The 18,315-nt window shown below is 40.6% G+C and overlaps 1 protein-coding gene across 19 annotated transcripts in view; it reads left to right on the top strand.

The window, feature by feature from the left end:
- Positions 1-18,315, top strand: part of kcnma1a (potassium large conductance calcium-activated channel, subfamily M, alpha member 1a) — a 131,708-nt gene that overhangs the window by 25,628 nt on the left and 87,765 nt on the right. For all 19 annotated transcript variants that reach the window (XM_067519289.1, XM_067519309.1, XM_067519158.1 and 16 more), the window contains exon 2: positions 5,470-5,637. In XM_067519289.1, coding sequence (XP_067375390.1) covers positions 5,470-5,637 — 168 coding nt within the window. The remainder of the gene's footprint in view (positions 1-5,469; positions 5,638-18,315) is intronic.

Raw genomic sequence — 18,315 nt, 5'->3', positions numbered from 1 at the left:
GCAGAAGGGTCTTTATTCTGTCCTTCTGTATTTAAGTGGAAGGACATCAAAGGATGTACATCTTGCTGCCAGGCTTACATTATGCCTTTTTTATATCACTATCATACTGTTTCTCTCCACTAGATGAGGAGACATCACAAAAAAGCATATTTGGATTGCAGCCATTTTGAGGAATGAGTGCCTGTCCTGTTGTGCAGATTGGTGTGATGTCCAGCGGAGACGCAGAGAGATGTAAACCGTTTGGCTTGTCTCCCTGTTTGCCAACATTGTGGATGTCATCTATTTAGTTCAGTGTCCACAAATCATCTAATCCTACTCCCGCATGCAGTGCTCAAAATTGGCAGGGCACTGAGGGGCAGCGCAGGGCTAATGATTTTGGAGATGGAAAACGTCTTCAGTGACGCTGATAGTTTTGGTATTCTTAAAACCTATTTATCCTTGATCTATAGTTTTTTTGATTGTTATAATACATAATTCCCTCTCCAAGAATTGGATTTTATCCTTGTGTGTTCAGAGTATCTACTTTGTGATAGCAAATAACCCTGTTGCCACACACTCTCTGTTAATTGTGTTTTTGTGGTGATATAGAAACTAAACAAAAAACAGGCTTTGGTTTACAGAGTCCCATCATCTCAAATCAGAATTCTCTTTTTTCATGCAGTCATATAATAGCTGAATAAAAATGTTTCATTCCCTAACTGTGGGGATTTCTTTGCAGAGATGCATCACTGAGATTCCCATGTCACTTCCTGTGGTGTGATAGTAATTAGCCTTTAGCTGTGTGGTTCAGTAGGCCTGACCTATACACAGAAATAGCAACTTTTCTTCGCATGGTGTTTTCAGTGCATTTCATTGCACCTGCATATATGTGTGTGTGCATTAGTATGTGAAGAGACTCCCTATGTTTGTTTTTTTTTCCTTTTCCATTTTCCTGTGACCCAGAGTAGGTTTGTAACCTAGGGACACTGGGTAACTGTACCGGCATTAAAATAGCAAACAGGGGGAACAGAGCGTGTTATGAGATTCACTAGTTTCACGTCTCCCTGGGTAAAGCTATAAATAGCCCCTCACACTGGAATAGAGTTTTCCCTAGCGATGAGGACCAAAGCCAGAGGAACAGCTGTGCTAAAGCCAAGTCCTGTTAGATCAGCAGGGTCACATGAGCGAGTATGTTTCTTTCTGTCTCTCGTCTTTTTTTTACGGTCTCTCTGTCTGTCTCTGGTACCACTCTCTCACTTTCCATTTCTCTTGCTCCTAATCTGTCCTGCTCTCTGTCTGTCACCCACTTGTTTATGTTCCTGTCTTGCAGTATCTTTGTTTTTCTGTCACTGTCTTCCCCCTTCTCTGTCTGTCTGTCTGTCTTGTGTTTGCTCAGTGTCCTGTCTCTCTTGATGTCTTGTAATTTGTATCTCTCTGTCGTTATCTCTGCCCCCTTGCGTTATTGTTCATTGTCATTCTATCATCTTACCTCCCTCTGACTCTTTGTTAGACTGGGTGTCCTTCATCTCCCACAGCCTGTTTCTATGTCCTTGTCCAGTAGATTTCTCATTGTCAGTCCCTGTTTTTGTCTTCCTTTCTGTGTCATGTTTAATCTGTCTCTCACTTGCTAATTATTACCAGGCTTCCCCTGTGTACTCACCTAATTGGTACAGTCCTGTCTTTTTATAAAAAAAGTAAGTAGGAAGATGAACTACATACATTATTTTACATTTTAACAGGTGTTACATCACCAATTTAATATTAATATGTACTGACTTGTCAGCTCTAAATAATTTGTTTATGGAAAAGCTAAGATTCAGTCAGAGACCTTTGTTAGGTGCTAAATTCACACCCTGAAACAACAATCAAAAATGTGTCAAAGCCCCAGATAGTCACACCACAATTACTTGATTGAATACACACATAAAAATGCATCTCGAGACATCCGAAACAATAGAAACGTACAGATAGAAAATGCTGGACAGGCAAAGGGGACGTTAAAAACTAGGCATTAGAAGTGCCAGCAAGAACCAGTGCAAGTATACTATATGTGGAAATGTATTCCTGTGAATTTGCTGTGGCTGCTCACCAATTTGAATCTAGTATGGGAATGTAGCTCACTCAGAGGAGTCCAATCTAGTGGTGATAATAGTGATAGTGTTTGAAGATTTGCATGGGTCTGACGTGGAGAAGAACTTATAAGGTCACAACGGTCCATCGTCACTGGTTTTATTCAAAAAATGGAGATGAATGGTGAATGGCATCAATCTTGCACTGTAATGAGAGATAGAGAGACATTTTTAACAGTAGCAAGATGCCTAAAAAAAGCTTGGGTAAGAAGGTCTTGTTAAATAAACTAAATAAATAAATAAGCAGCAATTTTTTCCACTTTGAGATTGGTAGTGGATGCATTTGCTTTCCTGCTGCTTCCTCTCATTTCTCTCTCTCTCATTTCTCTCTGTGTCTCTGTCTCTCTCTGTCTCTCTCTCTGTGTGTCTCTCTGTCTCTCTCTCTCTGCCTCTGTCTGTCTGCCTATCTCTCTGTCTACCTCTCTCTCTCTCTGCCTCTCTCTCGCTCTCTCTGCCTCCCTCCCTCTCTCGCTCTCTCTCTCTGCCCCTCTCTCTCTCTCTCTCTCTCTCATTCTTCCTCACTCTCTCTGCCTCGCTCTCTCTGCCTCCCTCTCTCTGCCTCCCTCTCTCTCTCGTTCTCTCTGCCTCCCTCTCTCTCTCGCTCTCTCTCTCTGCCTCTCTCTCTGTTTGACATCACAGGTGTGTATATATAGCCAGCAGATGGATTCTCCCATGGCAGGCTGCTTTGGTGCGTCTCTCTCCCTCAGCCTTGACCTACCATAGGCCACTCAAATGAACTAGAAGCATTTCCGTGTTTACATTGTCTCTTTTGATCTGCCCATCCGTCAGTTTGTGACTTAATCCATTATTCATTTGTTCCCCTCCGCCACACATGCTCACATGCACGCACAGTAAAACAGTAAACTGATACTGAAGCTGTTCTTACAGCCTCTATGCTCAAGTCTTTACTAGTGAGAATTACTAATAACCTGGCATCTATCCGGTGTACATTATTTAAAAAGAAATATAAAATATCTAAATCTTCTAGTGTTTTTTAATTTCTCGATTCCATTTACAATAATATGACGAAGCACTAGGAACCTGACACTGTTTTAAAAACTGCTAAATGAAAGTGGCTGGGAAAAAATAGGCCATTTATACCAGGGTTGGAAAAACAAATCCTCTAGCACCAGTAGTTAGAAGAGCTAGAATCTGTTCCTGTGAGCTACTGAGCTACATTCAGTAGTTCTAGTGTAACACAGTGTGTTACTTCTCTGCTTTATGTACATGGAGTGGTTGGTGGAGCCTGCTGGATAAGAAGTAGGTGCTGGGCACAGACTAGTACATACTATGCCACCACAACATGCTTTGAGTGCCATAAAGCACGCACTAAGCCATTCAGAGTGAAATCTTAGACATCCTTGTGCATGGTGAGTTGCATGCATACGCACTTTGAGTATTTGCAGCATGTGGCCGTGGAGACGTATGCTGGTGATGAAGTCAAGTACAGTAAGTAGTGAGTACAGAAGAACAAGGAGTTGGGGATTGTTGGGAGTTTAAGAGAAGACATAATCTGTGTTCAGCCTGTGCATTCAGTGCATAAATGTTTTACTCTGCTTCCAGCCCAAAGCATCTCATGTAATAAACCACCTAGCACATGTGAAAAATGCAAGAAAAAGTGAAATAAGTTTAAATTAAAGGGAATTAGAAAGTGTTTAATTTTAGGATTATTGTATTACATTTAGATACTATAAAGTTTATCAAAGACACAAAAATTAAAGTCCTATATAATATTAATCTGATAATTTTTTACTAATAGTAGTTTTTATTTATGACCATGCACTGATTTCATGTGACTTTTAAAGACAAATGAAAATGCTTGAAATAACACGTTTAATTTAAACATCAGTGAGTTTCCTAGCAAAAAAGCCATTTAATGAGTGTTTAAAGTATAAGTAACTGAATTATCCACTGCAGTAAGGAGCGGCCTAAAGGAGCAGATAATGATCTTATGACTAAGTCAGCCTTTTTTAGGGACAGTTTATTGGCATTGTTACGGGGTTGGAATTAAATTAGGAAAATGGCAGCTGTGCCCATGCCACATCATTATGAAATGTAATCCAATTTGACCAGACAATCCTCTTGAAATGGACAGAGCACTCTCTTGGGCTCATCTGAAATAGCACTGCTCTTTAGCCCTTCAGAAATACTCAAGTTGCAGTTTGATTTGTTTTTGTGTTGCATGTGGCCACATATTGGTCACTCCAGTGGTTGCTTGACCTTTGGTTATATACTGCCCCATGTAGTTCCCAGAATTAAATGTGTTGGGAGAAGGAAAGAAATGAAACTGTAAACACAACAAAACAGTTTTTATTTACGTCAACATTTTTAGATGGTAACCCAAACAAACTAAAGCAATGTCAGATGTACGGTACAGGGAAGCAAATTCCACCATGTTGACATAGCACATAATCTTCTTTGATGGCTACTTGTCAGATGTCAGTGTGTGGTGGGACATTGTGAAATGCGGTCCAACTGCTCCGTGTGTACCCTGCGGTAATAAAAGCCTGTCTCCTTGGAAAGAAGCAACTGGCCACCATCAAGAGGGCTGAAATTCCTTGCAATTCCAGAGTTGGTCCATGTATTCCATTATCTAGCATGAGTGTGACACACGCATAAGCATTCTCTGCATTTTTGTGCATATGTTTGTGTTATGTTGGATTTTTTTAGTTTTTACCGCATAGGGTATAAAACACAGGGAAATCCACTCATTTTGTTTTTCTTCCGGAAATAAAGGGGAGCTCGATGCCTGCTTGTATAAAATCAGGAGTGAGTGCACGGCTGGAGAGAAACAGCTGCACGCAGTAACTGTGCCAAGCAAAGCATGTCAATGAACTGCCATGCAACTCTGCTCACTCAGTCAGACCCAAGAAGCAATGTTGAAAGGCCTGCGTGAGAACAACTACGTGTCTTACGCTTTCTACTCTGAGGGATATTTAAATTAAAGAGCCATATGGGGAAAATAGCAAGAGCGACTACACACTACATTTCGTCCTTGTCCAGCACTCATGCACTCAAACTCATTCAAACACACTTATTCATCATATAGCAGATGGATGTCATCCTGGTATGATGGCTGTAATGATAATCCATCTTTTCCCCCATAGAGGCTAAAGCTTGTCATGAACATAAACATGGACATGCCTAAGCTCAGGCTTACTCTGAATCTTCTATCTAACATGACATTGTTTTACATAAGGGATGACATGATGGTTTTCATGATGGTCTTTTGTTTTCCTAGAGGTGTTAACTTTCACATGATTTGCTGGTAAAGAAATACAGTAGATTTGCCCAAAGCCAATCCATCAGTATCCTTATGTGCATAATTTTCTTAAGCAGAATACTATTTTCTCTTTTCCAGGAGGCTCAGAAGGTGAATAACCCTGCCAACATTCAGGCACTACCAAGGCCACCAAAGGGTCCCGATGAGAAGGAGGAGGCACCAGCTAGCGAGGTGGGATGGATGACTTCAGTAAAAGACTGGGCTGGTGTCATGATCTCCGCTCAGACACTCACTGGCAGAGTTCTGGTAGGTTTTCCCTCTTCTAGTGGATATAAATCTCGCAAACACTAAATCCAGGCTCAAATCCGTGAGGCAAGTGCTGCAAATTGGTCTTTGCTCAGGTAAATTACAGCTGGCTTTCAGATTAATCCACTCTTTAGTGCACTGCAGTCTACACATTTACTCACCTCTTGTATACATGGTCCCACTGGAGACATACAAAAAATTTGATCCCCATAGAAGCTAGTCCTTCAGTCCTCACTGAACCTCAGTTGGCTATTTGGTTCTCTGTGCTGCAGCAGCCTATCTGCAGCTGAAATTATAAGTGTGTACTTCATATGCAGTGGTTTGGTTCATATATACTCTATAATGATGGGCAGCTGTTTTGTCTGTATTGCTTGATGCGTCACATTTCAATTTTTAATTTTGTGCATGGGTGGACTGAAAGTAAATCGTAAACTAGAATTACTGAAGCTGCTTTGTGTAGTGTAGTAAAGTGGATGACTTCTAGGTACAGTGCCCTCAGAAAATATTAAGGACCTTCACTATTGCATTTTAAATGTAATTTTAAATGGATAAAACTGCTTTTGCTTGCCAGTCTACAGTGACAAACCTTGTTTATAACAAAAAATTATAATTTTCAGATCATTGACAGTACATATTGTCATCAGGTGCATCTGGCTTGCTTTAATTATCCTTGAGATGTGTCTACAAATTGATTGGTTTCTACCTGTGGTTAACTGACTTGGTTTGACATAGTTTTGAAAGCGCCACATCTGTGTTTATATGGTCCCAGATCTTACTACATATCAGAACATAAACCAAACTATGAAGACTACAGGGAACTTTAAACCTCTGCAATAAAATTCTGGCAAGAAATAGATTATGGCACAAGTGTTCCCTGGAGCAGGGTGGTTTCAATAACTGTGAAATGGAAGAAGTTTGGAAGCACCAGGTGACTTCTTAGAATTGGACCCTTACGTCAAATTGAGTAACCAGGCAAACGTCTCTTGGCTGGTGAGGTTAGTTTTCAACACAAAATGAAATAAGTCAAACATTTAACAAGGTTCTCTATAGAGATAGGTGAACGTGCCAGAGGAGAGACAATCTCAGCAGCACACACTCAGGCCTTTATAGTAACTATATGAAAATCACTTAAATTAAGTTATCTATGATATTGAGGCCCACTTGGTGCATTTAAAGGATTCTGAGAGCTTGAGGAAAAGTTCTTCTGGTCTGATGAGCGTGAAAAAAAACAACAACTCTTAAGTAGAACTCCGTTCTTGAGATGCCCCGCTCCATAGAACATCTTTGTGGACATCTGAAGATGGCAACTCCCAGATGCTTTCAAAATACCACCCAGTCTGAGTGTAAGAGGACCTGCCAGGTATAACACAAGAAACTACTCAAATCCACTAAAAAAGATTTAAATTTATAGTTGCTGCAAACATTTCTGCAACCAAGTTCTTACTTTTTCATTATGGATTATTAAGTGTAACATATTAATGTCTTCAACAGAATAAAGTGTGAGAAAAGTGAGGGAGTGCGAGAGCTTTTTGAAACCACATCAAAAGCCTCTGTTGGGTAACGCAGTTTAGTTATATCAATATGTTTTCGACATTTGATTCATTGTCCATCATGTGCTGCTTTGTGCAACTGCATCACTCTGGCAAAATACAAAATAAAAAATAAAAATGTCCTTTCTCTGTGCTCCTCCTCTTAGTTTAGCAAGATGTCTGCCACTTAGCTCTAGTGTGTGGCAGGAAGTCAGATATGAGCAGCATGCTGCCTGAAACTGCTAGGCTCATTCTTTCGGCTGCCTGGATTATCAGAAGACTTCAGTGTCTAATTAGAACTGGAGCATCATTTCACATAAAATTAAGGGAAAAGCCGAAAACTATTGATCTTTTTCTTTTGTTTATGTGGTGCATTGCTGGACCAGCTGCTCTTCTTCAAAACCGGCTTTTAATTTTGAAAACAGTCTGTAGTTTAGTGCAAGAAAGTGCATTGATGTGCATATGGTGTGTGTCAATTAAAAGATTATACATGTGTTATTTGTCACCTTGTCAGACGGGAAATTGAAATGGGAAAACTTTCGTTATCTATTCTTAGGTCTGTCTTGTCTAGCTTTACTTTCACATTCTAAGTTGCACTGGAGACATCCACTGTGCAGCTGTGGTCTGAATGAAGCAGCTGTGGGAGTCGAAAGAGATGGATCCAAACTAAAACACTAACACTAATCGTTATTGTTTGCTGGAATGGGACTGTTTCTTCAGGCCTATTGAGAATAGTTTAGAGTTGAGAAATATTCGGACCTTTCATGGTAAAGAAGATCAAGAATCCTAAAAGGAGTTGTCAATTTACTAAATGAGCCTCTCTTTCATCACTTCCTCACTCACACAGCTTTGCTGGCACGGACACAGTTCCCTCTTGCTTTCATCTTTTGCTCTGATTGAATGCTCTCAAGCTGCCCACTATGTATGTAGAGAGAGAGCAGAGAACCGGAGAAAGAGACACCAACAGATAGACAGATGGGCAGATGGAGAGTGGGACAAAGAGTGGTTGTGAGCGCTGATGAGAACTAAGACGCTGGTTGCTTTAAAGAGGTTCATAGCGAAATATACAGGCAAATACCTAGTGTGATTTGTGCTACTTCTTGTAGGGTCCATAATTCTGCCCAGCAGTTTAATTATATGCAGCACAATATTCCATGTAGGTTAATCTGTGGGTTGAATGCGTACATTTCACCACATATCCATGATAACCTGTGTGTGGAAGGGTGTGATTTTTGGGACTTGTGCTCTCCCATCAGAGCTTCACTGCAGATCAAAACTGAGATGAGAATCCATGTACACAGAACCTGGCTGGTAACCATAGCAACTGCTGTGTAGTGGTGCTCAGTCATCTGACATTAGGGGGGTGTCTGCCTGGGCAGAGCAGAGCAGAAATAATGTACACACACACACACACACACACACACACACACACACACACACACACACACACACACACACACACACACACACACACACACACAGGTTGGATTAAAGCTTGATGCAGGCTTCATTCTATCAAGGTGGAAGAGCCAAACCCAAAGCAGATTGAGCCAGAATGGCAAAGTATTCCATCCCCAATCATTTGTTTGGCTTGATGACTTCACTGCTAGTGAAAGATCAAGTATACCCCCAGGCTTATTATATTACCACACAAATCTAAATCCACCCGTGGCAGCAGTGTGGCCCAGGAGTCTCCAATATTCTTTCTGCGTGCTGAGTCACATTACCAGGGTGAGAAGAACAAGGCATGTTTTGCTGTAGCTGCCTAATGAGAGTTTTCAAAATTACTTTGCCCTGATGAGAAAGAAATTAAATGAACACACACCCACCCACAATACACGAGAAACCGATCATTCTGATCATTAGTGACTCTGTTTTGAAGAAGTCCCATTGTTGAGCCAAAGCCTGCAAGCACGGAAGGCTATTACGATTTATGACATTGCTCAGACATGTAATAACAGTAAACAAAGAGCAGCACATGCACACAGGGTGTGTGTTTAGTGTGTGTGTGTGTGTGGTGAATTTATGTGTACATCTTTGTACCTTATATCATCGTTGCTGGTATTACTAATAATACATAGTTTTATACATCATACTAGTTGCATGTCTCTGCCTCATCATAGCTTCTGTATTCTACAATCATGAGCCCCTCCTATCCACCATCACACCTACAGGATCATATATCCAATTTGGGTGGGTGTCCGTGTCACTACATGTGCCTTTATAAAATACCAGGGAAAATGATTGATACTGGTGCAGGAGCCAGCATTCCTACACTGTGTGGGTCCTTGTGTGGCGTTTTTGTATTACCCATAACCTCTACAATAACACTTTATCAAATATTTATCACCCCATTCACACATGACCTGCCTTCAGTTTTCAGCTGACACTAAGCTTAGGTTCAAAGGGAAGAACATACGGGGTAATGACCCTCTGTAATAATTCCATAAAAATTATAGGAACCTAAAAACATACTATTTGTAACAAAAACCAATCATTTCAAATTTTCAATTATTTCTACATGAAATATTTACAAGTATGTTTATGGGAGCTTCTGCAGAGCAGTAAGCAGCTAAGCAGCCAGTGCCAGGTGGAGCTTAAGGAGTAAAGCAGCTGGCCACACAAAGGCACTTTACAGAACATAGGTGAAAGGCACTGCACCTCTGGTGTGGCAGTGACTGGCTCATTGGTCTTTTGACAACCATACCACCCTGGTTACTTTGTACAAACACCTCATTAAACACTCAAGGGCACAGTGTCCAAGGAAATGAGTAGCCGGACAGCTAGAAATATGCTTCATTGCCACAGCATCTCATTGACTTGATTGTTGCATTAATGCTATAGTAAATGCTGTAATAATGTTTATAATCCCATAATGTTCATGAAAAGCAGCGAGGATTATAACTTGCGAATGCAGATATTCACCCTATCTTTTGGCGCAGTGGATTTGCACACCATGTCGGGTCCAGAAATAGGTCAGTCCTGCCATCTTTCTTAATGGGATCTTGGGTGGCAACCAGGAACCATCTGTTCTTATGGCCTGCTCTCTAAACCCTGTGGTCATCCCTCTGCCTTCCCAACCACCCACACATTGAATGGCCCTCCATATATTGACCTCTATCCTCTGCAAACACAAACACATCTGTCTCTCTCTGGAGCAGAGTGACAGCACATGCCTTCTGACTCCAGCTGTAACAATTCCAGCACAATTCCTTTTCCTTTCCTTTTTTTTAAAAATCAGATTCTGCAGCAGTGTTTCTCAGAAGAAACACCTTTTTGCTCCTGCTCCCTCTGTATACCTTTGCCTGTGAATACCTCTCTTATCTTATTTCCTCCGTGTATGTGTGTGTGCGTGTGTGTCTTGGCATGAAAAGCAAGGTGAGATTGCGCACAGGGTGTAAGGACACTATGGGTATGTTCCATTGTGTTATCATGTGTCTTCAAACATCCTGTTGTGGAGAAAATAAGTGTGAAAGTAGGCTCTCACACTCCCCATGATTAGCTTTCTCCCTGCACAGAGAACATCTGTTGTTCACAATGTTCTACTTTTCAGGCTGGCATTGTTTATGTTAGGGCAGTGTGTGTTTACCACTATGTGTAAGTACATTTTATACTGACAGTCCTATTGGCTTGCGTGAGCATATTTGTGTTTTTTACAGCAGCTGCTGGGTACTACCAGAGTCTGTTTGCACCCCCAAGTTTACCTATCAATGTATGGGTGTGCATCTGCCATACACACATTGCTTGTGTGTTGACAGTATGTTTCTACATGCTGTGTGTGCAAGTAGATGTGTAAATGCATGCCTGTGTGTCTGTTTGGGCTGGCTAATTATGCTTTCCTGTTGAGTGTGTGGAAGTAATTTGTTTCTGTCAGTAAACTCCTCAGCATGGATACAGCTGTCAACACAGCACCATCTCCTGCATCACAATGCTGTGCGACAACAGTCACACTTTGCAAAAAATATGCTGTCAACAGTCTAATGTATCTTAGCATGACTGAAAGCAGGATGATTTTACACATGATGTTTTATCCATTTAAAGAAGTATTTTGTGTTAATGCTAGAGAGACTTACTGAAAAGTCTTAGAATAAACACATGCACCGACACATAGAGGCACAAATGCATGTACACGCTGAGCTAGGGCTGGGCAATGTGGCTGAAATCATTATGACGGTATTAGTTAGTTAGTTATTTAGTTAGTTAGACATTTTTATGATATGGCAAGTGTGCAAAAGAATAGAATAATGTTCCAAGAATCTTCTTTGTAGCACTGTTACACAGGCCAGAGAACATTGACTTCATATGTATGGCTTTTTTAAAAATGTCTTAGTTAATTTAATTTAAACAACATAAATCTGCAATGCAATATAATTATATGATTAAACTAGTATGATGTGGGTTTGCTCAAAGGCAGTAAATTATTGCCTAGGTCTACTCTTGACTCACCAACAGAAAGATACACAATCCAATTGCCTTAGTATCTGTCAGAACTGTTTGCCACACTGATGTGATAAACAATAGCCACAGAGACTATCTCTCCAGGAATCATCACACCAGCCCAATTTCTCGGTAAATTAATAGGAGTGGACACAAATATATCAATTTCTCACCTCTCTGTGAAGCATTTTGCTCCAGCAGTGTGTTTCTTTCAATCAAACTCAATTTCTGAGTCAGTTTGCTTTCGGTCCCATAACTCTAATCTGGTGGGCTCTAAAATCTCAAGGCTGCCTTCCTTCAGTCCTGCAATTTAACCCAGTCGTTGAGTTTAGCTAGCTTCACAGCTTATTCAATTAACATTTGCCATAACTTATCAGTTCAATCAATAGCAATCAGATTGGCATTGACCTAGATCCTCTGAAGGATGCAGGGTGATAAATGGCTGTTTATGCTGGAAGGAACACAGAGGGACAAGCAGAGGGACAAGTACTGCAGCAGAGTGAGGTGGAGGGGGCAGAAGAAGAGAGATGGGTGTGGTGGCAGCCAGCCTCCTCTGTAATACAGTAATAATCGTAATACAATAATCCACAACAAGGCATAAATAAAAATAATGATAAAATTATATATTTCTCAGCACAGTGCTGGAGTGGTTAGCGATGTTAAATTAATTGGTGAATCTAAAATTGCCTGGAGGTGTGGATGTGAGTGTGAATGATTGTCTGTCTGTGGCCCTGCGATAGCCTGGCGATCTAGCTGGGGTGTACCCCGCCTCTCGCCTGATGACAGCTGGGATAGGCCCAGCCCTCCTGCGACCCAAATAGGATAAGCGGTGACAAATAATGGATGGACAATATATTTCATAAAATATAAAATACAAGTATTAGAAAATTGATAGTTTAGGATGTCAAGACTTAGTCTTGTTATAATAAATTGCTACTTTTAGTGTTCTGGTAGCTGGAGTGAAGTTCCCAATATTGTTTTTGAAGGCCAATATTTGTTATCAATCTCTCCGAAATGCCCTCTCCCACCGATCACATTATTATTATAATTACTTTACAGGAATATAAGGCCTGTATGATTTGGCCTATTTATTTACTGTCCATTTTATGCCTATTGTCACTAAACACATGTTTTGTTCCTTTGATCAATCAGTCACAACTTTTCAAACAATGCTACATACCTAGCAAAGATCAACCACACATCCTTACTGCAAAAATAATTTCGAGATGCCATGAAACGTTTAGTAAATCACTCAGATCCTACGACACCATTTTTAAGCTCAGTTAGGATCTTTCTGAGAGTACTGTAAGAATGTCCGTGAATATGACCCCTTATGCTTTAGCTGTGTGGTTTCAGTGTCAAAAAGAATAATTTTGGTCCTTAGAGTCCTTAGACAGAGACACTCAAACCAACACTGATCCTTCTCTTCTAATGTTTGGTCAGTTGTCACTCTACAGCCTGATTGCCTTATTTTTCTGTAGCAATACCTTCATTGTTATCCAAAAACTATTAAAAGCACATCAGATAGACATGTTCCTTTATTGCGAAATTCAAGAGCCTTATAAATATTGCTAATATGCTAATCTGAGTCTCCATAATTCCACCTTAAAACTTGCACATGCACAGTTGATCAGCTGTGGTAACAGAAAAATGCTGATTCGAATCATGTGGGGAAACTTTGTTTTAAAATATCAGGGTCTTAGTTTTCTGGAAAGAGGTAATGTGTCATTCAGTGGTGTGTGGTGTCTGGCTGATGTGTTTTTAATAGGCACCGATGAATAAACTAATCTCGGGTGTAGACTGAATGAATAGACGTAATGTTGTTTATAATGTCTGTGTAGTGATTGTAGACAATCTGGTTAATTTAGAAATTATCTTTTAATGTGTTACCAATCGTGCGATACTTTTGTAGATGTTATAGCGATTATGTTGAGTTTATGGCAAATGTGTATTCATTTAGAAATAATTTTGACATGATTAGTGTTTGTATCTTTTTATTGTTTTCCATGTTTGATTTAATGCTACACATCAGTGGATTTAGTTGATGTGTTTGAATTCCATGGCCACAGGTCAGCCGTGAGAATTCAGCTCTGCTGGATTGGATTGTGTGGACTGCTCCCACATGAGTAACATAAGTCGTGCACTGAGCGGTGGAGGAGTGTAGAAGAAGTAGGAGGGGGTGAGAGGGAAAGCAGGGTGTCATGGGCGTCATAAGCGGAAAGAAAAGCTGTAGGGAGCCCTGCCACATCGCAGTAATTTGCACACTGCTTTCTCACCTATTAAGCAGACATAGTGCAGAGATAGTGGCCTTAGATCTAGTATAAAAATACACATATACAGCGCCGTGTGCTGTAACATATTAACAGGAAAACATTCAATTTCAGATTCTGTCAAGTAAAAGTATAAGAAATGTAAAGGGTTGCTTCACACCACTCAAATAATCTAGTGTAGCTATTCGTAGTGTAGCTACTCCACTGCTTTTATCTTTGTAGCTCACTAGGGGTAGTTTTACTAAAAATTAAATGGTCATCTCATATCTGTACTCATGAATGATTTTCCTTGCAGCTCCCTTTAGCTCCCGTCATAACTCTGAGCCATTTGTGTGATGACTCATCGTTGCTTGTCCTCTCACTATCCCATCTATTTCATCTATTCACCCATCCATTTGCCACCTGGGCTTCTATTGCTAAAAAGCTAATCACCTACACCCATCTTCTCTTGCTGCAGATCTTATGCCCTTTGTCTGCCCCACCCTGCCTCAAATTGCTCTGCAGAGGAAAAGGTCAAGAGAGCAGAAACAGGAGTGATGTTTCACTTAGCTGGCTACCTGCCTTCTCCTTATTAAATCAAAGTCACCTGTGGCTTAGAAGCCAATGTGTCTGAGACACTGTGGCGACAGCACACTTTTATATGTTTCCTTTAGTCTGGGGACAGGATTTTTTTTCATAGAGCCATTTGAGGTAACAACCATTGGGGCATTGCCCTGTGTCATAAGGAAATCAAAAATCACTTAGCTAATTGCAAAAAAACCCACCATAGCTTTTAAACAAGCAGTCCAGGCTATTAGATAATTAAAATCTGGCCTTCCTTTGGTCTCAGTAAGGGACTGCAGTAATGTCATTCTGTTTACTTTTTACAATGTGATTATTTATGCTCTGCTGAAACCTCAGGCTGAAGAGTGACAGGGTAGTCAGAAATGAGACTACATTTAGAGTCACAAGCAGATTAGACTTGCAGGCTAAAGACAGACTCACAGACAGACAGAGGCACACAGTCACAGAGCAAATAGGCAAACGGACAGGCAGAAAATTGCATGCAGACAGATAGAGGCCTAAGTAGGCAGTCAGAGAGGATGCAGACATCTCATGTTTGTCATTTGGAGTCCCCTGTCACCTCCAGAACAGCGCTGTCCCTGTCTCATCTTTGTCATTGCTGCCTGGTATGGTCTTGACAAGGACTGCGGAGTGACTCAGTGCCTCCAGGATGACGCACACCTAATGGATCAGAACTTGCAGCATCACATTGATCCAGCCACATCAAACACTGCTGTCACTACCAGGCATATTTTGTAAAGCTTTCCAGAAAAGGATTAGGGACAGAGGACATTAACAAGATTAAGAAAGAAGTGAAATTCCTGGCTGCAATATTGCTGATTAAACAAGTGCTTTCTTCTTCTTAGTTTTCTACTAATGCAGAATGTCAGTGCAGATTCTCAGTCATCCAGGTGAGTGTATCTGGAAGATGAGTCATGGAAACTGTCCTTCTTTCTTTTGAACTAACAAGAACGAAGTCCAGTTGTCATGATTCAACTCTCACTAGAACTAAATTATTTTCAATTTTAAAGTGTATTTCCATAAAACAGTAGAAGAAACACTGTGAAATAAAGAATATAGCAGTGCCTACACATGGAAAGCTGGCCCTCAGTTGTTCACCTTGTGTGGCTCAGCACTACACAACAGGGAGGTGTTTGCTGTCAATATAAAACATTATTTGACAGTTGCTATTTGTTGCCTCTTAGATCGGTTTTAGGAGTACAACCATATCATCTAACTTCCACCAGTGATGTTGCTGCAATAATAATCTGTCCACCCTATAAAGCTAAGGTAACTATGCAGTCAGTGCCATCTCCACTGATCCTTTCACTCCTACACTATCGCTCTCTGTGTGACTCAGTCCTGCTGATGTATAGATGGTAAGGCTGCCTGAGAGGAGGAGGCTGCTCCTGCTTCACAGAGCAATTGACATGCATCATACAAAGCTTGTACCAAGAATATGTTGAATGTTAACAATGTAATACTTCATCAGTCCCCATAGGGAAAGTCTCTTAATGCTTAGCTCACCCCAGGGAGCATTAAGTGAGTTAGAGAGCAACACCTATGAAGCTAGAAGGATTCAGTATCTTCCCCCAGGAAACCTTGGTCAATTTGACGTAACACAATAGCTGCTGAATTTCTTTGCTTGTATGATGGAACATTCAAGGTAAATCACACAAAGAGGTCTTTGAGAAAAAGTGCTTTGGCATTCAAAAGCACATGTCACATGTTTTTATTTTTTCTAATGATGGGAAACCGCTACCTACTGTATTGTGCAGAGCCTGACAAGCAAAGGTAACCAGGTTTTCTTGTATAGCCATTTCTGTAATATGCCTCACAATATGCCTCATATTTGACCATCCTGTGACAGGATCAGACCCCGTCATAGATACAGTCTTAGGTTTGTTCCGTATATGCTGTTGTCATCCGTGTTATGTGTACGCTACTAATTGCTTAGCAGAGGACTCAAAACTGTAGGGACCATCTGCTAAGCCGGGTTTTAGATCCGTTTAGCCCCACTGGGATTCTGTTTCCTGGGATGGGACGGCCACACATTGTCCCCAAAACACATAACCTCCACCAGCTCGCTGCTCTCAGTTTCCATGAGATCATTAGGGGACGATTGCAGGTGATGTAAGAGCCAAAGAAGGGAGGGAAAAAGATAATTGTATGACAGGGCAGGTGAAAGTGAGGTTTCAAGGGAAAGGGAATAAGCAGAGATACTAGTAAAAGGAAAATTCACATTTGTTTGGAGGTATTTTTTGTGACAGTTTGTCAGTATACCTGATTTATCATTTCTTTTAGACTTGGCTGGGTGCATATGCTATAACAGACTCTAGTCTTACGTGTGAGTGAATCAGAGACATATTTTGGCTTTGTTACTGAGGCTGTCTCATATTAGGAGCCATGGCAAGGTGCTAATTAAATGGATTGTAGACCTGTCTCTGCCTCTGGACCTAAATTGCATCAGCATTGACTTCAAAGCCTCAGTGCATCAAAGAGCGACGACCAGAAGCAGGACGACTTTGCTCGTTTTCTCCTCTCTCTCCTTTTATCTTCTCTCCTCTTCTCTCCAAGAACTCCACTAAAATGTATGTTTCATTCTATTTTGTACGTATTTACAGCGTATGTTTATCACATACACTGTAGCAGGAGCAGGTATGAACCAACAACAGTAGTGTTGTTGGTTCATTCATGAGTACCTCTATGTTTTACAAGAAATGCTTAATTTCTACATTTCAGGTTATCAATAGTTATTCAAAATGACAGTAACTGTTTCTTTACTCCTGAGTCTTCTGATACTTTCCCATTAATAAGTTGACTGTAAAACAGACATGGAAAAGGTCCATCATGGGGCTACTTAGAGAAAGTAATGAAAGCGTATAACTCCCTTTGACAGAGAGGGTTAAAAAGCCAGACCATCCCAGACTCTAAAGACTGAATGATGTCTTGGTTTTCTAATTCACTTTTATTACTTTGGTGCAGCTGTATGTGTCTCCCTTGCACACTGCATTCACAGTTATTCCCATAACTGTGGCATATCACCTGGCAACATCACGTCTCTTATTTGCAGGAATGAGCTCTGTGCCCTCGGTCTGTCTCTGTTTTTGTTTTATATTCTCTCTACCATCTGTGTGTGTTTCCATTTTTCATTTCAATGAACTTGAAGGGCCATTTCAAGCAAATTGTAAACTACATTAGGTTTGATGTGAGAATGGCGGCAGATACCTCAGACTGAATGTTTCTAGTCCCAAACTAAACTAACATACATCGAAGCTGTTCTCAAGTAGTAAATAAACCTAGAGCATAATGTTTCTCCGACATCAACAAGTTATTTCACCCAAATGCTGAGTCAAATTTTTGCACTTATTTGCCCAACCAAATGAAGTGCAGTGTTACTGCATCACAAAACTGTTAAAGTTTCAAAATTGTAATGTGGTACTGGCATCAGTTTAAAAAATGATGTGCCAGCCAGCGGGGTGTTGTCCAACAGCTCATGGTGCTGTTTAGTTCTGTCCCTTACTCTTTATGAAACTTTTGGATTACGGTCATTGTCCTGACAAAGCTTCTTCCTGGACACTTCTAGTTAAATGAAAGTCTGGGTCGTAGTTACTATTTGAATTGATAGACAGTGGCAGCAGGTCTACACAAACTCTGTTTGAATTTCTTTTGAAAAGTCACTAATGTGTAAATAGCAGCTTTATGTGGCACTTTATATCATGCTGGTGTTTGTACTGTAAGGGCGGGTGAGAGTCTTGGAACTGTGGTTTATTGTAAAAGGTCTCTGTGTTATTAAAGCTAAACATTTCTTAGTCTCAGAGGAAACAGCTGCCTTCCAGGTAGCAGGAGGCTGAAATTTTCACTGACAAGTGGGTTAGATATTTAATATTGATACAGGT

The sequence above is a fragment of the Channa argus genome, chromosome 1 (assembly GCF_033026475.1).
Source record: "Channa argus isolate prfri chromosome 1, Channa argus male v1.0, whole genome shotgun sequence".
In the NCBI taxonomy this organism is placed as follows: Eukaryota; Metazoa; Chordata; class Actinopteri; order Anabantiformes; family Channidae; genus Channa; species Channa argus.
This window is presented reverse-complemented; position numbering and strand designations above follow the sequence as displayed.